General features: G+C 38.3%; 1 protein-coding gene across 1 annotated transcript in view; it reads right to left on the bottom strand.

The window, feature by feature from the left end:
• TTC39B (tetratricopeptide repeat domain 39B) overlaps positions 1 to 26376 on the bottom strand; it is an 82219-nt gene that overhangs the window by 8439 nt on the left and 47404 nt on the right. The window contains exons 3-16 of the mRNA XM_075739766.1: positions 19095 to 19199; positions 17179 to 17310; positions 15841 to 15917; positions 14627 to 14694; positions 12544 to 12608; positions 12271 to 12376; positions 10802 to 10867; positions 9084 to 9192; positions 8133 to 8200; positions 7986 to 8045; positions 7514 to 7675; positions 6341 to 6432; positions 5921 to 6041; positions 3218 to 3329 (exon numbers count right to left, since the gene is read on the bottom strand). Of these exons, the coding sequence (XP_075595881.1) occupies positions 3218 to 3329; positions 5921 to 6041; positions 6341 to 6432; positions 7514 to 7675; positions 7986 to 8045; positions 8133 to 8200; positions 9084 to 9192; positions 10802 to 10867; positions 12271 to 12376; positions 12544 to 12608; positions 14627 to 14694; positions 15841 to 15917; positions 17179 to 17310; positions 19095 to 19199 (1343 nt within the window). The remainder of the gene's footprint in view (positions 1 to 3217; positions 3330 to 5920; positions 6042 to 6340; positions 6433 to 7513; positions 7676 to 7985; positions 8046 to 8132; positions 8201 to 9083; positions 9193 to 10801; positions 10868 to 12270; positions 12377 to 12543; positions 12609 to 14626; positions 14695 to 15840; positions 15918 to 17178; positions 17311 to 19094; positions 19200 to 26376) is intronic.

Below are 26376 nucleotides of genomic sequence, written 5' to 3'. Positions count from 1 at the left end.
ACACACTAGGACTCTGTCCTGCAGAACATTTAGGAAGCATTATTTCGCAGTACAAATACAAGAAACCACATTTATTAGTATTCTCATCATCGTTAACAATGGAGAAGCTTCATTAACACCATTTGGAAAATTCAAGGAAGTTTTATGTTCAATAGGACTAAAAATACCAGATGAAACAGCTTTTGTGAAGAGGCTCAGAAAAATAACCTGAACGAATGTGGTCCTTTTTCATTGGCTTGGTTTATAGCATTTGCTGGGTGCAGGGAAGGAAAGGAAAAGAAAGAAAACACATATGGATAGACAGATGGCGGCACATACATTAACAATTCAGGAAGCAAAACACCCTCCTTTCAGATCATGTTGTTTACAACTAATTACCAACTCTCTAAGGTCATGTTAATTTTTTTCTTAATAGTCTGCCAAAAAAATCCTACGTAAACAGTTCTGAAACATGCAAGACTAAAGCATCTTAGGATTCAGCAAAGTGCTTTGCCACTACATTCAGGCTTATTTCTGTCTGTGTTGAAACCCAAAAAGTCTCGATAGATAACAACTGACAGACTGCGCTTTTAGTGACAGGTAAATGTGTTTTGCGTTCCCTCTGGCCTGTTTTTCTAGGCTAGGGTATTGGATTCATGTGACTGTCTCTTAAAGGATTCATTCGCTGAAATTACTGGGTATAAGCACTGATGTCAGTAAAAGCTTGCCAGTCTTTAACACCTTAAACTAGTATCTCCCTGGTATTTCTCACAGGAAGAAAAGGTGTTATGCTAAAACACTGACAGTAAATGCACAGGCCAATTTCACACAGGTAGCCTTGCAATAAATGTGGGAGAACCATTTTCCTACAGTCCTCTATACCAGAGGAAATATCATTATCAGGGTTTTGAAACACAGAAGAAATTACTTTTTCTGGAAGCTACAAATTCCTTTTTTATATCTTGGAGATGACATAACTATGGAAAAGTAAGATTTCCAGAAATCCTGAGACAAAAAAAAATAAATTCTAATGTCTTTAATCTATTCCTTCTACCATCTCTATTTTCAGCTCTATACAACATAAAACTACTCTCAATCCTTGACAGATCCTTGCTGTGCCTGTTCACTTGAAGTAATGAAGTATCAACAGCTCTCTCTAAGAAGTCTCAATTCCTAATTGACCTTTGTGTATAATTAACACACTTTTTTACAGCATATTAGCAGTCATAGAATCATAGAATGGTTTGGGTTGGAAGGGACCTCAAAGACCATCTAGATCCAAACCCCCTGCCATGGGCAGGGACACCCTCCACTAGACCAGGTTGCCCAAAGCCCCATCCAACCTGGCCTTGAACACTTCCAGGGAGGGGGCAGCCACAGCTTCTCTGGGCAACCTGTGCCAGTGCCTCGCCACCCTCACACTAAAGAATTTCTTCCTAACATCCAATATAAATCTACCCTCTTTTAGTTTAAACCCATTACCCCTTGTCCTGTCACTACAGGCCCTTGTAAACAGTCCCTCACCATCCTTCTTCTAGGCCCTCTTCAGGTACTGGAAGGCCACAGTTAGATCTCTCCGGAGCCTTCTCTTCTCCAGGCTGAACAATCCCAACTCTCTCAGCACTTTAAAGCTGTCTAATACTGACAGCTATCTCTTAAAATAATATTGTATCCTTGCCACACCCTGCTAATAGCCTTAATCAGCTTCTTTGGGTCTCAATTCAGCAGCAGTTCTAGTAATCAGAGTCTTTATCTTGTCTGAGCCCGTATCTTTAAAAGCAAATCAGGCTCACAGATGTCAAGTCCAAAACAAAACTACATTTGACTGAAGTTATTACTAAAAAAAGATGCAGAAAGTATAAAAAACAAATATGCTTCCAGATTACACCCTATTTGTAAATTGCATATTTCCATAAGAAAAACATATTGGTTTTATTTCTGTTCTTTTATTTTGGTACATTGTGCATGTCTACTTTGGAATTTAACTGGAAATCTACTTCACTGTTACAACAGATCAGCACTTATAGTACAAGCCTCTGCATGATACAGCACTGGATTCCCAACAGCTTCTGCCAGAACCCTCTGCAAAGAACTCATGGGAACATGACTTATCCGCAGACATCCTGCATATTGCTACATTTTGGTTTTAATAGCGTAACAAAAAAAAGGAGGAACACTTGAGATTTAAGAGGCACACTATTGATTCTGCAGAAATGTGAATAAAAAAAGTAAAAAAATAAAAGGACCCAATTCAGTCTTGGTCATGCAAGTTACTCTCATTTAGCTTATGCACACTGGGGCAATCTAGATGGTATAGTTTCTTGTATGTCCTTTTATAACTTCTGATGCATCACCTCAGTTTATAAGTAAATCATACTTAGATCTAACTTTACATTTCATAATTAATGTTTTAATAATGTAGCAAAACTAACTTTTGCTAAATTGTTGATAAATGTAATTAAAATCTGGGTTCAATAGAAATTATTTTTAGTGAGTTACCAAGAAAAAAGTTTCATGTGTGAAAAAATAATATCTATTCCTTCTAGAAGAATGCAAAAGAGAAGCCTACTGAAAAGTTCACATGATACATGAAAGCAGCCACCTGATAAAACCTGATAAAGCCAGGTACTTCTGCAGTAAACCTGTTGTAATGACAGAACTTAATGAATAAGTTATGGACTCATTCTCTAAACATTACCCTGAACCTCTATGCTTCAAATACATCAAGATCTAAAACCATGGTCAAAGTTTGTTAAAAGTATGTTTTATTTTACAACTAGCAAACATATTTTATTTTGCCAGGCAGTAAAAAACCAGACTCATGCATAGTACTTCATTGTTTCCTTTATACTTAGTCATATTCTGCTCAGTATATCCTCTGTAGTAAAGTGTGGTATAAATTGGTTCAGAAAAAATATTTTTCAAACATTTAAGAAATTAGAGGATTACGCTCCAAAAACACTCTCAGAAACTGGAATGTCTTAGTAAGACTCATTTAAGTTCTACAACTAATAATCTCACATCCTTGAGCTTTCTGTATTCTTCTACAGCATCAAAATGGATAAAGAACATATTGAAGAATCACCGCTAACTTTCATGTGGCTCCAAAATTTCCATACTCAGATTTATTAGCACACTGCCCAAGTCACCTACCTCACAGAACATTAGCAGACAGAAGCAAAGAAAAAAGTCAGCACTTCTTACCAGCTTAATAATTCCATCTTAACTGATCACTTACTAGTTTCATTTTGTAGAGCAGTTTCTTCTTTTTCAATTGTTATCAGTAAATTTTCAGTGAGGTCTGCTCTTCTGCCCACAACTGCAAAGCCATTCCAGACATACATCATTTCCTGACAAAAAAACCCAACCCAACAAATAAGACAAACTCATGGAATTGCATAAATATTTAAGTAAGAAGTATCCCTTGGAAGGCTGTTATGGAACATTTTGTAAAAATACTGCTTACAAAAACTTGTTTTAAACAATATGAAAAGTCGCAAAGCCAAAATGCTGCTGAGACGCCCATGAATAAAAGTATCTGTTCTACTTCAAATAACCACACACAATGGTAGGGGACATTCTGTCAGTTATATGCAAGTTTAGAAAGACAATCATGTTTGCCTTAATAATCATTTAAAGATGCATAAAAGTATCTATGCATACACAGGGGAGGAAAAATGACATTGAATGTCTGCGGGCAAAGTTAACCTGGGTTTCTAAGTTTTGAATGTTCTGACACCTTTTTAATGGAGTCTATCATGTATTTTCATAGATCTTTAAAACCAAAGCTGAACAGATTTTATCACGATAGTTTACTGTCACCCACATAATGCATGAGCAAAACTGGGTATTTTAGGTTCAACTTTTTGCCTCTCACATATGAGCTAAAGAAGCAGCTGAAAGTAGTTACTTTCTACAGGAATATAAATTTGTGTGTGTATTTGTGGGTTCATGCATGTATATACAGTATACATATATATGTGTGTACCCAAACACACACATGTGTGTTTAAATATAGATGCTATACCTCATAGGTTGTTACCTTCGATATGAAACAACACTGGAAACAGATAAAACTTTCTGGATAAAACTGGTTCCAGTACACACATCCAACACATGCTTCCAATATAATTCCTACAAAATCTTATTTAAAAAAAAATAATTCAAGGCAAATCCTGGCACGAAGCTTCTCAGATGCTTCAGTACAATAGCTAGCAAGGTACTTGTTCCGTTGCATTAAATATTATCACATTGTAACACACAGAATCATATAATTGTTTTGGTTGGAAAAGACCTTTAAGATCAAGTCCAATCATTAACCTAGCCCTTCCAAGTCCAACCACTAGACCATGTCCCTAAGCACCACATAAAATACCTCTTTTAAAATACCTCCGGGGACAGTGACTCAACCACTTCCCTGGGCAGCCTCCTCCAGTGATTGATAACCCTTTTGGTGAAGAATTTTTTCCTAATATCCAATCTAAACCTCCCCTGGCACAACTCAAGGCCATTTCCTCTTGTCCTATCACTTATGACTTGGTAGAAGAGACCAACACCCACCCGGCTACAACCTCCTTTCAGGGAGTTTAGACAGCAATAAGGTCTCCCCTCATAAAGAGAAGGAGGGAATACACATACAGAGTTAATGCTAACCAATATGAAACTTTGCTGAGATCTTTACTCAAACATCACAAATACAAGACTATCATTTGTTCTACTATATTTCAATTGTAATTACACCTCTGAAATATGAAGTCTAATTTCATTCTGAAGCTGACACAATACATTTTTGAAATACTTCCACTTACATTTGTGCTGTAACTATGTAGATTTTCAGAGGGAGAAAAAACCTAATTCTATCCAAAAAACCTAATTCTATCCAAAAAACCTAATTCTATCCAAAAAACCTAATTCTATCCAAAAAACCTAATTCTATCAAAATCTGAAATAGTGTTATTGACATTATCAACTACATTATGCTAGATTGGTTTCAATTCTGTAGTCCTGTCTTATTTACTCTTACTGCAGTAATACCATACACTATGTTTATTTTTGCATAATCTATGACTGAAAAATTCTTAAATTAAAAGACACTGGATTTGACAGCAAAACCAAAGATATGTACTCACAACTAAACAGCACTGTGCTGTATAAGCCTAGGACAACTTTGTTACTGAGATCTTTACATGTAATTGAGTATAAAATTAATTTTAAAACTGACATTAATTTTCTTTGGATGCCTCTTTCTATATCAATAAAGTTGAACGTAAGAAATCACTTTTCAAATTATGTTTTTCATCTGCAGTTTTTGCTAAATTATCCATGCACAAAAATTTTAGCATACACATATGCAAAGTGTAATTACTGTGCACACATACACAGACTGTGCACTAATGCCTCTGAAGTTAAAAGCATGGGAAATTAGAATAGCACTAGTAAAGTATCTTTAACTTCTGCACATTTTACCTAGAGTCAATATATGGGGAAAAAAAAAGCCTAACCAATAAGCACCACCACTCTTCATTTTCACCAGAAGAACAGAAAGTGCTGAAGTACTCAACTTCCTAATGAAGGAATGTCTGGAGGACAAGGACTGAAATCCCACCAAACTAAAGAACATGAACACACGTGCTAGTAACCCATACAGGTTTCTAGCTGAAAGGTGACTTTGAGCCTCATATGGAACAGCAATCAGTCTCTGTATGTTTATACGTTCATGTGAAAAATCTGGCCCTGGTTTTAGACTGCTAGCAGTCGGTAGTATGATCCAGCTGCTACTATATTTCACAAAAATCCCATTGCATTAGTGAAATAATTGTCTAAAAAAAAAACCTTAAAAAATGCAGATACATACTGCCTGATATTATTCTCTCCCTGTAAAATCAATCGTATTTATTTCTTTTCTATTTGAAAAGGACAAAAAGAAAGCAAGCATAAATACCAAGGCAGGTAATATCAGCTTCACTGGTTGAGAACTTGCATAGCGTCGAGCTTTCCTTACTGCAAACTTCTCGGTTGGGATAGATTTTCCTGCAATTCTCTGTTTTAGACCATCCACTTGTCTACAAGGAGAGAAAATGGAAAACAGAAGGTGCTTTATGTAATCTTCACTTCAACTTATTTCATTTAGCAAGATTTGCTGTTCTGCCCTGAAGTGTAACATCTTAAAGTGTTTCACACCACTTAGACTGCAGTTGCAGGAATATTTTAAGTATTCTGATGCTAAAAGCAAAGAGAAAAACTGAAAAGTTGATGTTATAAGTAGGAAGTAAGTCACACAAGACAAAAACGCTCAAGTCAAACACTTTTATATGGGGGGGGGGGGAAAGATTGCACACCTCATTGCTTTAGAAATGTTTACCTGAATAAAGACACAACGTCCTCACCAGTCTTTTTCAAATCATCCTCTGGAAGCATACATAGAATTGCTGCCTTCTGGAATACATATATTGCCTATTTCAAAAAGAAATAGCAACACATTACCACATCTAATTTGCTGTGTTCAGTCAATACACTAAGGACTCAAATCTTGAGCACTTGCTGCAGCTGTTTCCAGTAATTCTCAGGCAGGTGGAACTACAGAAGTTTAGCATTTCGTTTGTCACATAATTTATGCTATAACTTTATTTTCATCATATTTATTAATATTCTAAATAAGTTAGAATGCTAAAGGTGTCTCCTTCAAAGAACATCAGAATTTGTTATGCAAAGCACTGATAAAGAGATGCGGTTAAATGACATAACTATTTTAAAGTCCATTAATGTTGTTATATGATCTGTTACATGTAGAAACATGCCTAAAAAACCAGAAGAGTATGTCTGAGTATTGATTCAAGGAAAGTTCAATAACTGGATTTTGCAGAGAAAAAAAGAAACATCCATAATTCTCTTCAAGACATTTATTTGCACTTCACATTGAATATACTATTCTCTTCCTCTTTTGTCAAGAATTGGATGTATCCCCTTTTTCACCAAGCATAATAAAACAGTAATATAGAAAGGAACAGACAAAAATGATGTACCAAAAATTATTTGCACATTGTGCTTGGTTCATACTTTAAGAAACATTTTTACAAGGAAAAGGTAGATACACCAACTTTTCTCACGAGACCCTCTCTCCAGCAGCCTTCTCATTTCATGTCACAAAGCATCTGCAGAGTAGGTCTGCTCTCGTCTGTTTATAATTTACTAACAAACACAGCTTCTTCAGCCAAGTTTCATTAGTGAGAGTTAGAACTTGACTTGAGATTCAAGTTCACAGTTTTCTTCTCCCTCTTCTTTCTCACAACTGTGGTAAGTACCTCTGTTTTCAAAGGGACTGACGCATTGTGAAATAATGGCTCTGGTGCTTCAGAATGTGAAATAAAAATTCCTCCTTAACCACACCGATAAACCTACCATTTTAGTGCCATTGTGCCTTTCCTCATGGGTTTCAGAAGAAATTAAAAATTACACTTACTGTGCAAATTGAAATGCAAATTTAACTGCGGAGGGGCTACTGGTATATCATAACAACGTCCACCTGCCCATTTACCTTAGACCACCTGCTCTCTTTGCTGAGCAGGTCTGCATACCGATATGCTTGAAGCCAGTCCTGCTGGAAAGTGTAGCACCACATCAGTTCCCAGTAACAGAGATGATGAATCTGTTTCCACTCTTGTTGGGCTGCTATGCATTCTTGGAACCTCAACTGCGCCTACGATGTAGTTAAGTAAGAATAATGAAAATTGGCTCAATTACAGTTCCACATGAGAGCCATGTCTAATTACAGAGCAAATTTGTTCCTAGAACCCAAGTAGAGAACACCTGACTAGTAAAATGAGATAAGCTTCCCTTTCAGTCTCACTTACAGAGAGAGAGCTGGAATCAATATTAACACTGAACATGAACAGGGATAAGAGCACAATTATCAGTCCGAATAAAATGTTACTTAGATTAATTAGATATTTTTCCCCAAAGTTGAACACTGAACAAATAAAAACCTTAAAAAGAAAAAAATTATTTACCTTTTCAAAATTTCCTTTCAGTATATCTATTCTAGCAGCATAAAATAGAATAATGGAACCCTTGAAAGGAGATGAGAAAAATACCCAATTACTATTTTAAGCTTAGGGAAGTACATTGCTGTTAAAAAATTTATTGAGAATACACACATTTGGAAATTTCTGGAGGTAGGGTTCAAGGAGACTGTCTGCTTCCTGAAGGTTGGCTTCCCCTGTACCTAGAAAACATAACAAACCAACCTGAATGTACTTTAAAAAAAATGAGCTTCATAAATTAAGATCTTGGTTTACAAATCATATTACAGCTTGAATAGATTAATGGATGACTGCTTTTATGCAAAAGCAGAATTATTTCATCATACTGTGTTACTATAAAAATGAATTCTTGTCCTGAAGGCACTAAGTGGTTTTAAGATAGCAAATATCTGTAAGTAGAAACAGAATATATGAATATTCTTTAAATTGTTCCATTATAGATCCTAGTTATAGTTTTAAATCCCTTTAATTGCTTTAGCAAGTTAGGAAAACAATTCCTCAGCTGCCTCCTCTCCTAATTTTGAGCTCAGTAATGAAGTACAGGTGATACTGAAAGAAATGAAGTTCTCCTTAATTTCCTGATGAGCCTGAGGGACAAGGACTAAAATACCTCCAAACTAAAGAACATGAAAATATATGTCAAAGATGCATACAGAATTAATGATGATTTTTAGCCCCTTGTAGCAAAAGCAACTGATTCTCTACATATCTGTACTTCCAAGTAAATTGTCTGGAAGTACAGACTTCTTTCTGGAGATAGTTTTCACAATATCTGACATTAATTTATGGATAAGGACTTGTCTGAACTTAAAAGTGTTTTGTGATATTTTGCTGATGCATGTTGAGACAGCCCTGCAAAATGGATGTTTGCATAATGGTATCTACCTTCACTGTTTCTGCAGACATAGCTTTGTCAGAGAGAATCGTTTCAAATCATAATTAAGCATACAGCAATCGCCTGTTACAAAGCTCACTGGCCACCATTTCAAAATTGAGTTAAAAAAATAAATCACGATATCTATCACAATGTGTAGCATGACTGAACAGCTACACAGTGGGTCTCACCAAGGATTAAGGAGATGTAAGTATGATAAACCAACAGGGTGAAAGTACACAGAATGGCCCTCAAACTGCTGCCAGATGCGCCTTCCCGTAGCTGACAGAGGCCCAAGTCCTAAGAAACATCACAAACACATGCAGAATTAACTATCAGTATACAGAGTTACTATTAATAGTTTCTGGCTCCCCCAAATCCAGTTTTCCTTTCAGATATAAGGATTTTGTAATTCAGCACCTTTTTGATCTCAGATCCTCCTAACACAACCCCCTAACAGAACAGCAAGGAGAAGATTAAGCTAAGATTGAATAAGGTTACCCATGCATTTCAGTGCTCTGGTGAAATGGGAACACCACAGACCATGCAGACACACAGGTCTACATCCCTTCCCCATTATTTTCTGGCTATGAGCCTTTCCAAATTAAGTCTTTAAATCTATGCTCGGTGAGAACCTCTCTCAACTGTTACGGTGCTAGTTGTTGGTAAGAGTCTTCCTTCACAGAAGTCCCTGGTTATCCTCAGTTCTCTTCCATCAAGTCAGCCACTATCTTGAGGTTCTGATCAAAACATTAGCTCTGCTCACACACCAACTTCTAGACACCATTTCCAGAAGCTACAACGGAATTTGTGTGTGCTGAGAAAAAGGAATCCAGATTCACTGAAACTTATTTAGCTCTTAACACATGAAACTTCTTTCCATCCTTTCCAGTTTATGCCCATTACATTACAGCTTAACAGCTTGGGGGTTGTTGCGACAAACTCAGAGCTTCCTGGCTCTTCAGAAACATACCAGATTTTAACATTTTTGCCTCAAAACAACTATTAACATGAGTTTTATTGCATAGCAACTTGATGAGCTATAGGAGAATTCAAGTACCACTCAAAAAAAAAGTGGTGATACTCTAGAATTGTTTGTTCTTTTCCTTTCAGCTTTTATTGCCTTTTCAGTCAGGGCAAAAATGTGTATTATATGGAAGAGCTTCAGCATGAACCAGGTCTTTCACAGAATGAACAGGTCTCTACTGAAGTCTAATTTTACATAAGCAGAACGATATTTGTGGACAAATTAACAGCAATAAGACCATATGGTGATTTTCTGTCTCATTAATAACTTGAAAGTTTAGTTATGTATAAGTCTGTGGGTTGCTTTGTTTTGGTTTTGTTTTGTTTAATTTCTTATGAGTGGCAAAAAGAGTTTTACAGGGCTGTAAGATACTTAGAAAACAATGCTAGGTTTACAAAAACAAGGCTATGATTACAAATACTTTCCTCAACCATGAGAAAATGATGTATTGAGATTCCACAGTGACAGATGATTTTCAGAAATTCTTTCTCCCAAAGAAATGGGCTAAGATTGTGGGTGGAAAAATGTAGAACTGTGGCTCTCCCCTCAGTTACTGGTATGAGGAACATTAATTTCTGACTATACAATAGAGAAGAAAGCTGATATACTCTCCTTAAGGATCAGCAAAAAAAAAAGGAAATTGCAATTTGAAAACCCCCTCCGAAGCAGACCGGTCATTTCCCATGGTTGTTCAAGATCAGGATATCACCACATGTGCTTTTATGCCTGCATCATCTAGCCCACTTCTCTTTTTAATAATGCTAAAATACTAATAAACAATAAAGATCATTATATTTTTAGTGTGAAATAGATGATGTTAAATCCATTGAGTCTTTATCTAAGAAAAGACTAATTTGAAAAAATGAGTATCAGATCTAATACCCTATTGCCAGAAAATCCAATAAATTCTAGAAGTCGGAGGATCCTTCCTGGTAAAAGCGACAGCATCTGAAATACATTTCAAACAAAACCAAGATAAATAAAAACATATACATTTTTAAAAAGTGAAACTACTATAAACTAGAAAACCACTAGTAAGCCAAAAATGTCAGCTACTATGTTAGCTGCCATTACACATTAGTGAAAAAGTAGAACACAAAAGAACATGCATGATCAACAATATACAATCAGTCAGCAGCTTCAGGGAAACTGAGACTTTTGATGATCATCCAGCATGGAAACATCAAGACAGAGTCCAGCTGTGCTTCTTCAGATAATGACAGATTTTTCTGTCTTCAGCTGATCAAAACTGTTTGAAAATTGTGGGTCATTTAGAATGAAAGCATTACCTATTTTGGTAGCACTTAAAATCTACAGTTGTCATCTTACTTTATTCCCAACCAAACAACACAATAGTATCGCAAAAGTTCTACCTGTTCCTACCACGGGAGCACTGAATTAGCAGACCAGCAAGCATACTTGATTTTAGAAATGCTAGCTATCGTTATCACCCTTTCGCCCTCTATTACATGTACTTTTTGTTCCCCTTGTAACTGCACTCCCCACATCCTACACAACAGAAAACTTACAAAGATCACAACCACCTCTCCAACAAGCATTACATGAAAGCCTATTTGAATGTCAGTTTTTGAAAGCTTCATTTACCCTAATACATTCTGCCCAGCAGAGTCTGTTAAGCTTCCTACTGAGGGCACTTCATGAAGAACAGGAAAGGTCAGAGCACTTATGAACAGACAGATCTACTAGTTGCTTGGGTTTTAAAGACTGACAGGTGCAGATAGACCTGAGTTGTTCTGACCATACTCAGAACTGACCAGCTCCAGTTTGGAATGATACAGAAATTGATGTACCAGCAGAAATCAACTCTCACCGTTACCATGACAGATGTAAAAAGGCAACTGTAGTAAATTGTAAAGAAAACTGCCAGTGGATGTACCCAGTTTTCTTTTCTACAAACTCAGTAAACTACTGCTCATTCTTCTGAATTTGTAATTATCTATGCCACTCTACAGAATGCCACTGAAGCAAAAGAATGGTATACATGGGGGTGTTAGAATAAAAGCAGTCACTCTGGGTATCCTGTAACCAACAGCATAAGCATCTTAAGAATTCCTGCTACACACAGGTAGAAGTAGCTGCTGTTCCTCTTAATACACACATAAATTAGTCCAAGAGAACTAAACACAATTCAGAACAAATTAGTAGAAAGATCCTAGAAGGCATGCATGCAAAAAGCCATTGCTGTTTTCATATTTCATGAAACTTTCAAAGCCTGTAACTCCACTTCACACATGCGTAATTTTTAAAACAGGATTACAGTACTGCATCTGCAGAGAAAGAATCCTACAGAATTATCCCAAGCGCCTTTCTGTAGTCTGAAAAAGTCATACCAAGTTGAATGCTCCGATTCCAAGTTTCACTCCTCCTTCAAACTGGCAATAAGTTTCATTTTTGCTTTTGTTCCCCTGAGTCATCTGTAGCACCTGATGACATTCTCTTTTGATGCAGAAAAAAACACAGGAGGGAAAGGAAAACATGACTTAGAAATTATATGAAGTATAATCATTGATTGCTATAAAAATATTTCTTTTTATTTTGGAGGCATTAATGCAACTGCACCTGCTTACACCAACATTGAATCTAAGTGTTTTCTAATAGCTTACTTGTATATTTGGTAACTTGTCCTAATTTTGAGACCACCTTTGATAAAGTTGATCATGTTTTCATCCTGGAAGAAAAAAAAAAAATAATTGTACAAAAAAGTGCATTCAGCTATTACATATAACACTTAAAAGTTTGCCAGCTACATTTAAATTTATTTCTAACTTAACAGTCATTGGAAACATTAAAAATGTTTTTTTCAGATTTTAGACTCATCTCTAAGACTGAAGTTGAAACTTGCTTTACGTTGTCAAGGAAACAGTTCTCTGGTGCATGTTACAAATTTTAAAACTTAAGGGGGTAAAAAAAAAAAAAGTCAGAGTTACTTTTAACAGAATTTCCAATGCATATAAATGAAACAAGAAAGCTCTCCACCAGATGGTGCTGTAGGAACTTTTTAGAAAGTTTTGAAATACTGATTCTGACACACACAAGTGATCCCAGGACCTGGCAGAAGACAAACCAAAGAATCCCCTGAACAGATGAATTCCCATTGCTGATCAACAGCAGCTACACGTACTACCCAATATATGTGCTTATTTACGTCTAGAAAAATCGAAATAAAGTCACACTGTACTAGCCATCAAAAACAAATTCCTGATGGTTAACAGTTCAACAGGACAGAAGTTTTTCTCTTAGAATTCATACAAAAGGGGAACGTGTGCAGGCATTTCAGAAATGCACATTTAATACAGGGATACCATATATGATGTGGAAAATGAAAAAGCACAAAAAGCAGCCTCTGAATCATCAGCCGAAGGAAATTCTTACTTCCATAAAAGGCTCACCATTTCAAAAGACCTCAATTGTTTTGTCTGCAATACTGAACACCCAAACGCAAGTGTTTTAGTACAAGCATTCTTGCTACCTCTTTGAATGGTTACATTATCATCATCATTCTCAGATGAATCAAGGATAGTCAAGGATGAAAATTATGGGGCATCACAGCAATCAGACAAGCTGATATAGTCAACTGCAACGGATTGCTGACATGATGGACAGCGAGGTGCTGCTTTAGAGAAAGTATGCCCCTAAGCTTTGCGGTTTTTTTATGTTGGGGTTGGTTTTTTTTTTTTCCATTTTATACAGTAATAAGCTCACCTCCTTCAACTACTGTTTAAAAATTCTCTTCATGCTTTAAAAAAACCCATCTGCAAAACAAACAAGAGGGTTGCTTCCATCTGGTTAGTAAAGGAGAAAGTCAGTTATAGGAAAGACTGGCATTCCATTAATAATATTTCCTGACACTTCTGGCCAAAGTACTGTATTAGGTGGTTTATAAAGCTTTGCCAAATCAACTTTTTAGGTCCGTCTCATCTTAGTATCTTTGCAGCTCGCTTCTTCCTCATAATTTACATCTGAAGGGATTACCTAAAATATATTCATTAAATATTTGTAAAATGCTTACATATGTATAAGTAGTATGACTAACAACTTGTGTTTTCAGGAATCAGATTTCCAATCAAATTTGAAAACACTGTAGCATGAAGTCCCTGAACCACAAGCTAAACAATAAACATCAGACAGCATTAAAGAGCAGATCTTTCTGTGAACTGAATTATTACCTCAGCAACATTAAGTTCATTTTATAATCGTTCATCACTACATTGTTTCCATGTCAAAAGTACATGGAAAGTGATACTGAATTGGAGACAAGTGCGCATCAGTTGAAGTTTTGTTAGCTGGGAAACATTCTACCCTTTTCATGCCAAAAACAACTTGCATTTTCAAACACGACATTTCCTTATACTTGAACATCTTTTTAAACAAGTACTGGACACTGTCAGATATAATGCAAGTCATTTAAAACATACTATCTGTATCAGATTGCAATATACCTTAGATTTTTGGTTCCTAGGTATCAACAACATTTTTGGTTATTCATATAAACAGAGGATTTTGCTGGGTAGCACAGTACTTACCGTACTTTCAATCAGTGCCATGAAATAACATTCATTCACTAGGAAAAAGTTTGGGTTTTAAGTACAATATCTATTGTGGGAACGATGTTTTACTAACTACTAATCATTAACATCTTTCAATTAAACTGCTACACAGAGATACAAAATAAACAACTGACTTTACCTGTACAAAGGTGAGAGCTGCTTTCTGTAGTAAGCATTCAGCATAGCAGATTTCAGCATGCATTTCCTCTATATAAGAAAGAAAAGTTATTTACTGTCAGCAAAGTTATTGTCAATATATTCTTGGGGTTAACGGAACAAAAAAATGCTGCCAAGAAAAGAAAAAAAAAGAGCAAGATTCTGCTGTTGCTGTTTTGGTAACCGCTGAATAATAGCTGTAACTCACAAATCCCAATAGAGGTCTTCTATTTCACTTCTCAGACAAAAACTTTGATCTTGCCAGAGCTGACTTCAGCCTAGGGCAAAAGCTACTTGTCATTCTGGTGGATGATCTCCTGTACTTTCCATTGATCCTAAGTTTAACTATCAGCCTAGAGCAAGTAGGTCTTCCAACTCTCCTTCCATGTCTTAGAAAAAACTTTTACAGATGAGTGGTAACACTCACTGTGGCTCAGGCTTTTCATAAGTCCAGTGAGATACTATAAACAGGTTTTCACCAAGTCATGCTCAACAAACCAAAAGCTCCAGGACCACTTTCTGACCTCATGCAGCACTAAAGTACATTTGATTTAACACACATAATGTGAGTTACTCTGTACCCATGCTGCAAGACCAGTCACATGCACAAGGATGCTGTATGTACAGCGCACACATGGTGAGTTTGATGTGTCCAGCATTAAAGAGGATTTTTTTGTGTCAGGTTAGAAAAAAACGCATACTTGATTCTGCCCGAATCAGAAATAGGAGATCGGCATTTTCAGAGCCATGAACAATGTACTGATACCATTTCCCAAAACACCTTAAGGCAAAACAGACAAGCACAAAACTTGTTAACATATTCAGATTCCAATGCAACTAATATTAAGGATGTATTCCACAGCATCAATGATGACTCCTAAACTTTTAGGAGCTGTCTTAAGTTTAAAAAAGAAGAAAAAACAAAAGGAAATTTCTCTTCAGTCCTATAATGTGTTGTGGAAGGCATTCCTTTCTTAATTCATGCATGCTCAGAGACAAAAAAAAATTAGTCCAAATCCTCAATTTTGAGAAACTTTGCATTCAAATTAAAAAACCCCACCATAATACAGGTGGTTTATTTGTTTGGTTTTTACTCTAAGATATTAGTCAAGTTACAGAGTTAAGCATGTTTGTACACACTGTGGTTTTCAGCTTTTTTCCCACTTTGTTATTTTAAATGTATTATAAACCACTTACCTTCACTCAACTGATCCACTGACTGTTTAGAAACTAGATTGGACAAGGATTCCACCACTGTGCTTCTCTTCCTGAATCTAAATCAGTTGTACATTGAAGAAAAGAAACCCACACAGCATGAGCGACATTTCAACACAAACTTGAACTTAATTATTTATAATTCTTAACCCTTGCCGATCCTTAATTTATAGATATTCTTAGTAAAGTGATGATTTGCCAACAGTTGGAATTTTTTGAGTAGTCTAATCATGGTCATTGGTATTTATCTAGGCTCAGATGCCTATTTAACCTTGACTGAAGTTGCAAGCGTGCATTTTATCTACTTCCAATGTACTATAGCTTCCACCCGCCAGCTGCAGAGGTCTCTGACATCAGGCAAGCCATCTGAACTGACCCTCAAAGTTTTATGAGCTACTTTTTTCCATTTCTTAAACTTCCACTCAGAATTAGAATGAAAAATCTAAAGAAGCTGTGTTTTCAACGTAAATGCAAACATAAAATACTTCAGTATTTTATGGCATTTTATGCCAGATAAGATGCCAAAACAGTCACATATTTTACTTTCAACATTTCAACTGTCCATGTTATTGATTGCTAGTTTATTTTAGTATGGCATTCCAAAAATTATTTTTTTTACTATTTACAAACAACTCAGTTTTATTAGGAAGCTAAAGAAACAATTTTACATTGAGAAAAGGAATGTATTTTGTAAGCCTGTAATCCACTAATTATAAATATTGAACATTAGTTTATCATTTATTTACTGCACATGGAAAAGCACTGGGTCCTGACAACAAGATTATGACACTACAGGTTAACATAACACATACAAAAAAATGGTCAATGAAGGCACATGTACTTCTGGCAATTCTTCACTTTTGAGTGTTTGATTGCCTTTATCTTGCATTTTTATGAGTTTTGTGACAGACTAGACCAGAGGAATTCCGCATAAAAGTTCGTATCCTGCAGAGATAAAAACCCTAAGTGAAACTATCTGAAGTACAAAGAGGCATCAGATTTTCAGACATACTAAACAATATAGTTGTTGTTAATAGGAATAATAGCCCTTTGTTTTTAAGGTAAGCTAAACACATACATTTGTAGTAATACTAAAAAATTGCTCTGGTTTTAGAAGAAATCTCTGTACAAGCTTAACCCTATTAGACTATTAGGTCCACATTTGCAAACAACTGTTAAAAAAAGAATATTTTCATGATAAAAGGGAAAATTCAAAATATGGAGCTTTTAAATTGTTGATCCCCATGGAAAACAAAAAGTCATAGGTTCAAAACACTTAGTAGATTAAGTACCTCATAAATGTTCATTGCTTGGGCTTACCTTTGGCAAGTTTGCAAAGCTTCCTTCATTGTAGAAATTCCCATTTGTATATCCTGCTGTTCAAAGGTCATAGCAGCTTGCATAACTAAAATAGTGCTGTACCCAAGGGCATGGTACATACTATCTTTAGACCTAGGGCAAACATATAAAACTTGTGCATTTAAGCAAAACTTTAAATTACAATACAAAATTAAATGCTGAGACACTTGCATTAATGTATGAAGAGACAGAAGAAAAAAGCAGGAAAGTAATGGACGTGAGAACACAACCTAGCAAGTATCATCTTCCACTGGCTGCTATGCGTCTGCCTCCACAGGATACTGTCACAGCAAGTTCCAGAAAACATCCAAATTGGGATAGACAAATATTTGCAGTTAATTATTTCCTATTTATAGTCTGCTGGTATATCTATTTAATTTAGCTAATTAAGCCTTGGCATAAATACTTGTTCGTCTGCTTTCACTTAACATAAGAAGGACATCCTTCTAACATTACTACTTAATTGAGACACGCAGAAATCTGCATTTGTGTCATAGAAAAGTCAGTACACACATGCTCAGTCCTGCATGAAAGGCTACGCTGAACCAGTCTGGCTTTCACAACGTAATTACACAACCCAAAAAAACCCCAAAAGTTGTTGGAAAGAAGCTATGTGAGGTCACATACTCAAATATACCAGTTGCAGGAACATGATTGCCAACATTTTGTCAGGCAAACTCAGGTTTTGTCTAATCAAGTTTTACGAGGTTCAAGAAAATGAAGACTGCATACCCCGCTGGCACTGTACTATCAATGTACTTTGCCCTAATACCCAGTTTTAGCCTCCTAAGCCTCAACTCGTGGTGACTGCCTCTTGTTTTATCATTTGCCATTATGGAGAAGGACGTCTTTGTAACTTCCCCTCAATAGCTCCAGACCACTATTATATTAACGCCCAAGTCTCCTTTTTGCCAAAGTAAAACAAACCCAGATCTCACAATCTTAAGAGTCGTATGTTCTAGTCTTCTAGCCATGCTGCTAGGCCTCTGTTGGATCCTCTCCAGTTTCCTCAACTTTTTTTTTTTTCCCTCTAAATCAAGGAGCTACCCACCAAATGTAGGTTTGAAGACAGGAAATTTTAGCAGAGTCAAGGTAAATAGACCCTTGGAAGTGTTCTTCCACCTGTCCATACTACTGACCTACCACCAACAACCCATGTGTCTTAATCCAGTCTTACTATCACCAAACTGATAGTGAGAACTTCACATTGCTCTACTAACACAAGCTACAGATCCCTCTGACACATCCCTCAACATCGCACACATCTTTGAGAGACAGACAGCAGAACAGTGAACAGGATTAAGATTCCAGTCCTAAAGAACACCCACCCAGATTGCCACCCCATGCAAGTACAGGTAAGCTAGGTTTATCCTATGAACCTTTCAGTATTCTTTAGTTCCCTACATCTGCACTGCCATGCTTTTTCTTCTCAGTGGAACAAAGGCAACAGGAGAACAGGCAGAATTATTCAGAAGATCAAAAGGTCGGCTTTAATGGTAAACACCACTATGACTGAAATGTAATATAAAAAGCAACAAAAAGAGCGTTCTGGAGTTTCGTTCCAGCTTTGTTGTCTTGTGAAAAGCAGTTCCCATTATACAAATTCTCTTGCTCCCCTGGTTTTGCCCCTCTGCACCAGGAAAGACAGCTTGAATGATAAACTCAAACAGCACAATTGAGTGCTTCATTAACAGGTTCTGCAATGTTCTTAAGGTGAAACAAGTGCACCGCTAAAACTCAAAGATACTGAGAAATGCCTTTGGACGAAAGGGAATAAATGAAAACTACCGTTTTCAGAAGCCTTACATCTTTGGCTACCAGATAGCATGCTTTACACTATCTGTTTACAGCAACTTCGGCAAATAACAGGACCTCACCATGGACGAAGTAGTTCCAGGGCTTCGGAGAATTTATTATTCAGAAATAAGTTCAGTGCCATTGAACATTCTTCCAGAGCACACTTGAGATCCATCTTGGATGCCCTAAAAAAAAAATTTTTAGTTTAGTCAAACTGTAAATATAAACACAAAATCAAAAAATTTTTCTTCCTTATGTAACACAGATGATCTTGTACAGCAATTTTGTTACTCATTTTTAAAATCTACCTTTACAAAAACAATTCACATGCTTAACACTTTATCCATGCTGCATGGGTATGCCCTCTTTGCTTATTTAAGTGATGTTTATGGCTTTGTCCTCCTTTTTTTACCAGTCAATACGCAATGAAGTCATTGTTACTGCTACTTATGTAACACTGATACTCAAAACTCATCACTGTGTCCAAGCTCTCAATTCTCCCTATCAGTACAAATGCTGTTTCACACCCTGTATTCAGATTTACGTCTCAAGAGAAATGACAAAATAATATTTTAATCCAAGAAAGCAGTAAACAAATGCTTACTCTGCAAACAGCTATGTCAAAAATAGTCCTGTCAGAAGCCTGCAGCTACGCAAAAAGCTTTTTTTCTTCCTAATTCGCTTTGAGTAAAATCACTTGCACTTGCTTAAGAGAAAGCCACCTAACAAAACTGCTACCTTGGCCAGTTTTGTGTGAAAGACTCTGGAGCACTCACAAATTGCTCCATGGGCAGAACTGGTAACAAACTGGACATTCACGGTAGTGACAAGGAGCTAGAAGCTACACAGTCTTCAATGTGCACAGCTGGATCTGGAAAAGATAATCTGTCTACAGCTTTGAAACAACAGGTTTAGGCTCTATAATGGGCTTTATCCAAGTAAGGTTAAGCAGTGGTAAGCAACAGATCATGTCAATGAGATAAAATATTTAAGTGCCAACCAGAAGAGAAGAACCCTGAAGTAAGAATTCAGAGACAGAGGAGTGCAGCTGCTCTAAATCTGACAGTAACACACACACGAAATCAACAAAACAAGAAAAAGGGAGACACAAAAATATGACTGGACATGTTTTTACAGAGACTCATCAACTTCCCCACCCTCCTCCTTTCTCCATCACCCAAAAGCTTTAAAAATGTTGGCTCTGTTTTCTGTATACTGTCTGGGGCAGAAAATTGGGACAAGGCTAGATGACATCCCTAAACTCTTTTTCAGCTTAATTTTCTGTCATTTTTTTTAGTGGAAGTACTTGAAACACTCACATTCTGTAGAAAAATAAAATCTCTAACTCAATGCTTGGCAACCACTTGATATTTGTTACTGAACATACCAAGAGGCAAATCTTGCCCTTCGTAATGAAGTAGTGAGCTGCCCAACAGTTGAAAATCTGGCAATTTTACCATCAGACTTTTACCAACAATTTTAAATACAATCTAAATACCTTTATTTTCTCCCATACTGGAATTCAACTTTATTATTATGTATAAAATTATATAAATCTTAAAATTGTATGTAGCAAAACCCTGCAGTTCTTAAAAGCTGAAGCATTTGCAGCTCTGCTTCAAGTCCTACCATTAGCCACTCACTAAGCTTTCACATCCGTTAGCTGCACACACGCTGCAGGAAAGGTCGTATTCTCAATTCAACGTACAGCCCTAATATCCAGCTGTACAACAAAAGCAGCACTCTCACACCAGCAGAGAAAGGGCATCATGGCAATCCAATCAACCAGAACAAGCCTTAGCAGCACAGTGGATGCCTCTGTTCTCATGTGCATGGAGTTCCTGCCAGCCCATCACACATCAGGGACACATACTGTCCCATTGCCGTATCAGTTTATGTTCTCTCACTTAAATATCCTTCAGCTAGGTATCTAAATTGCCTTCAATTTTCTTGAAAGTATTTCAGTGAATCATAGAATGGCTTAGGTTGGAAGGGACCTTAAAGATCATCTAGTTCCAAACCCCCTGCTGCGGGCAGGGACACCCTCCACTAGACCACGTTGCCCAAAGCCTCATCCAACCTTCCAGGGAGGGGGCAGCCACAGCTTCTCTGGGCAACCTGTTCCAGTGCCTCGCCACTCTAACAGTAAAGAATTTCTTCCTAACATCCAATCTAAATCGACCCTCCTTCAGCTTAAACCCATTACCCCTTGTCCTGTCACTACACTCCCTGATAAACAGTCACCCTCCATCTTTCCTGTAGGCCCCCTTCAGGTACCGGTAAGCCGCAATTAGATCTCCCTGGAGCCGCCTTTTCTCCAGGCTGAACAATCCCAACTCTCTCAGCCTGTCCTCATAGGAGAGGTGCTCCAGCCCTCTGATCAGCTTCGTGGCCTCCTCTGGACTTGCTCCAACAGCTCCATGTCTCTCCTGTACTGGGGCCCCCAGAGCTGGATGCAGTACTCCAGGTGGGGTCCCACAAGAGCGGAGTAGAGGGGCAGGATCCCTCCCTCGACCTGCTGGTCACACTTCTTTGGATGCAGCCCAGGACACGGTTGGCTTTCTGGGCTGCAAGCACACACTGCCGGCTCATGTTGAGCTTCTCATCAGTCAATACCCCCAAGTCCTTCTCCTTGGGGCTGCTTTCAAGCCATTCCCTGCCCAGCCTGTAGTTGTGCTTGGGATTGCGCCGACCCACGTGCAGGACCTTGCACTTGGCCTTACTGAATTCAACAAGGTTCACAGAGACCCACCTCTCCAGCCTGTCAGGGTCCCTCTGGATGGCATCCCTTCCCTGCAGCATGTTGACCACACCACACAGCTTGGTGTCGTCGGCAAACTTGCTGAGGGGGCACTCGATCTCACTGTGTATGCTACTGACAAAGATGTTAAACAGTGCCAGTCCCAGTACCGAACCCTGAGGGACGCCACTCATCACTGGTCTCCACTTGGACATTGAGCCGTTGACTGCAACTCTTTGGAAAAAAACCTTTGAGACTTCTTCAACTGAAGTGTTATAATTGAACTGTAAAAAAAGTGGGTTTTTTTTTTTTCTTTCTTTTTTCAAAGTCCTAAATCTTTTGGTATATAAGCCTATGTGATTAATCTTTGCAAGATAGTTGATAATCAAGGCAACTGAATGACAGAAGTATATCTCAGTAAATCTATAGGTTTATTTTTCAAGTTTCCCCCACTACATGCACTGCATCAAAAGCTTCTGAAACACACCTCTCAATGAAATCTGAGAGGGGAAAAAACAAAAAGTGTAGCAGCGTTGTTCCAAGATTGTTACAAAATGAGACACCACTTTCACTACAAATTCAACAGGATCATGCACAATTTTTGGTTTCCTCTTTTAATACAGTTTTTTTTACTTTCTCCTCTGTCTCTCAAACACCCCAAATAATTCTTTCTATTTAGCTCCTTCTTGATGAGGGGAAAAGGAAAGCACTATATCAAGCAGATGAATGTTTATCAGAAAGCAGCAATTTGATGTAGGTCATGTAGAATTTAAGAACTTCCTTCTTTGTATTTCAGTGGACACAGCTTTTTATTCTTATGATGCTACTTGCACTGAAATTAAGAGGACTTTGCACTTCTCAGATCTAACTTTAACAATCTTTGAAAAATTGGGACATCAGACATTAAATTGTAAATGCAAATCATCACGTTCATGTCTTGCATAGATTTACAGGCCAAAATGCAAATTGCCTTAGAATTCTAACACAGAGACACCTTCCACCATTCCTTCCTGAGAAATGTACCTATAGACCAAGAAAGCCACGTAGGAGATGCACAGAATATCTCTATCTCCTCACATTGCAAATTCACACCTTCTATACTTTAGTTTAGGCAAAAAAATCCAACCTATCGAGGCCAACTGCAAACTCATTTCGTATTTTGCACATTCTAGCTTCTAAATCTAGAAAACAAAATAACCTGGCTGAGCATTTAGTTTGCAGCATTTGCCAAAGCCTCAGGGTGTAACACCTCTTCATACTTCCAAAGTAAAGTTCTTTCCATAGCCCGGATCAAAAGAACAACAGATTCTAGATTACAAAGCATTCTGCTTATTTCGCAAAAGAATGGATTTCGCACTTCACAGTAAATCTGCTCAACTGGTTAAAGTTTCCCATTAACAACAACCATCAGAAATAATTATCCTTAAGATCCTACACCTCCTACTCAGTACAGCAGAATTGAAATGTTTATCAAAATAAATATGAACAAAGCAATTGTATTTTAGTGCATTGAGACTCTGAATACATTAATAAATCTATCCAAATTAAAATAGTTATACTAGTAGAGAAATGTACATGTTTACAATGCCTTAAATAGTACGCTCTGCAAAGAACAGTATTAAGAAATCTAAAAGACTCATTTATAATTACTGAAAGTTTTTTAAAACACTATTTTATTAGCTAATTCCATGAACACCATCTGCTAACAAATCATTTTCAAAGAACTGATTTTTAGCTAGATTTGTAGACTTCTATTTTTTTCTGGTACACAAGCAAGGACCTGAGTTAGTCCCTCAATAACACACAATCACCACCACTGTGTGTTCCCATGCTTCTATATCCTCATTTCACATTGACTCTTCAGGAAACTTTCACTCAGTCCATGCCTGATTAGATTACACATTCTATTTGCTTTGCCTTTCCCACTAGGAAAAATAGCTAGTTGCTTTAAATGGGCCACAAAAGTGACCTGGGGGCTGAAGCACCTCTCTGGGGGCTGGAGCACCTCTCCTATGAAGACAGGCTGAGAGAGTTGAGGTTATTCAGCCTGGTTATTCAGGCTCCAGAAAGACCATATAGCAGCCTTCCAGTCTCTCCAGGGGGTCTACAGGAAAGCTGGAGAGGGACTGTTTACAACAGCATGTAGTGATGGTAATTGCTTTAAACTGAAAGAGCATAGATTTAGGTTAGGTGTCAGGAAGAAATTCTTCACTGTGAGGGTGGTGAGGCACTGGCACAGGTTGCCCAGAGAAGCTGTGGCTGTCCCCTCCCTGGAAGTGTTCAAGGTCAGGTTGGATGGGCCTTTGGGCAACCTGGTCCAGTGGAGGGTGTCCCTGCCCATGGCAGGGGGGTTGGAACTAGATGGTCTTTGAGGTCCTTCCACCCCAAATCATTCTATGATTCTATGAAATAATTTCTCAAGAAGAGAAAAAAAAAAAAGGTGGGGGGAATTTTCTTTAAATACCAAATTTGCAGTGATTGTCTTAAAAAAAATCTAGTAATCAAAGTTGAAATCAATTAGATGGCAAGAATGAGTTTTTACTCTCTCATACTTGTGCATCACAACTATTTTGTGAGTTGCACTGAAGCAGTGCCCTGTTCCAGGTGTCTTCCAACACAAATCCCAGTGGCCATATTAAGTGTGTGGGGAGGAATCTCCAGAATTGCAGAGGACATATAGACCCTCCCCTCACAGCATGTTTGCTAACTTCAAGATGGGCCAAGAACTCTGTGAACTATTGGAACAGAAGAACCCAACATGAGGTGAGTACAGAGGAACTATGAACATCTGAAATAAGAGAGGGAAGAGAACCACAAGCGAGAGATTTATAATCAGTTCATAAAAGAATCTGAGGGAAGGTGGATCATCCATAACAGCAGGTAATTTAACAACTGATCACTACTGTATTCATTTAGTTGTAAAATATTTGGGTTCAGCCTAGAAAGAGTAAGAAAGTTTCCTAGCACTTCATGTGAAAAGTAACAGCAAATAGATTGAAATATTACTGTACCCCACCACTGTAACCATTTCTCTGAGTGCAAGGATCAAGATGTAAGGGCAATGCCCTATTTCCACTGCTTCCTCATCTTATTGAAAAGAAACACATTTTCTGTATTTGTATGCTGTAAATCTACCCTGCAATCAGCCCCTGGTAGAATCTCCTTCAGAAGGAAAATACAATCCTTATTTTGTATAATGCAGCTGTGGACATGCTGGCTTTTTAATTATTATCAGAGAGGACTGTTAGCCATCACACTCTCAAACCCCATCATACCACCACCTCGAACATCACCAGGTACATATCAGTATTTGTAAAATGATTCCATAAACAAGCTTCCTGTGTTGGTTTTGCGTGGCAAAGTTTTGGTAGCGGGGGGGGGGGGGGGGGGGGGGGGGGACTACAGGGGTGGCTTCTGTGAGAAGCTGCTAGAAGCTTCCCCTGTGTCTGATAGAGCCAATGCCAGCCGGCTCCAAGACGGACCCACTGCTGGCCAAGGCCAAGCCAATCAGCGCCTCTGTGATAACATATTTAAGAAAGACAAAAACAGTTAGAGAGCGCTTTTGCAGCCAGAGAGAGGAGTGAGAAGATGTAAGAACATCTGCAGACACCAAGGTCAGTGCAGAAGGAGGGGGAGGAGGTGCTCCAGGTGCCGGAGCAAGATTCCCCTGCAGCCCGTGGTGAAGACCATGTTGAAGCAGACTGTCCCCCTGCAGCCCATGGAGGGAGGATGAGGGGGTGTAGAGGGTCCACCTGCAGCCCGTGGAGGACCCCATGCCAGAGCAGGTGGAGGCACCTGAAGGAGGCTGTGGCCCCGTGGGAAGCCCGCGCTGGAGCAAGCTCCTGGCAGGACCTGTGGACCCGTGGAGAGAGGAGCCCACGCCAGAGCAGGTTTGCTGACAGGACTTGTGACCCCGTGGGGGACCCACGCTGGAGCAGTTTGCTCCTGAAGGTCTGCACCCCGTGGAGGAGACTCACGTTGGAGAAGGCCGTGAAGGACTGTCTCCCGTGAGAGGGACCCCACGCTGGAGCGGGGGAACGATGAGTCCTCCCCCTGAGGATGAAGAAGCGGCAGAAACACCGCGTGATGAACTGACCGTAACCCCCACTCCCCGTCCCCCTGTGCCGCTGGGGGGGCGGAGGTTTGAAGCCGGGAGTGAAGTTGGGCCCGGGAAGATGGGAGGGGTGGGGGGAGGTGTTTTTAAGATTTGATTTTATTTCTCATTCCTCTACTCTGTTTTGCTTAGTAATAAATTAGATGAATTCCCTCTCTAAGTTCAGTCTGTTTTGCTCGTGACGATAATTAGTGAATGATCTCTCCCCTGTCCTTATCTCGACCCATAAATTTTTGTGGTTTTTTTTTCGTTGTACCTTTTCTCCCCTGTCTAATGAAGGAGGGGAGTGACAGAGCAGCTCTGGCAGGCACCTGGTCCTCAGACAGGGTCAACCCACCACACTTCCTTAAAACAAGAGAGCCCCAGCACCCTGTCAAAACTATCTTTTCCTATGAAATGGATAAGCAGCACATCTCCAGCATATTGCAGCATTGTTCTTTTCCTTTCCTGCACTACAGACTAGTTCCCACTAGTTCTGCTGCCTTTATGTGTGACCAAAGCCTGCAGA

Source organism: Balearica regulorum, chromosome Z, assembly GCF_011004875.1.
Source record: "Balearica regulorum gibbericeps isolate bBalReg1 chromosome Z, bBalReg1.pri, whole genome shotgun sequence".
NCBI lineage: Eukaryota > Metazoa > Chordata > Aves > Gruiformes > Gruidae > Balearica > Balearica regulorum.
The sequence above is the reverse complement of the archived record's forward strand: the minus strand, read 5'-3'. Positions and strand labels throughout refer to the sequence as shown.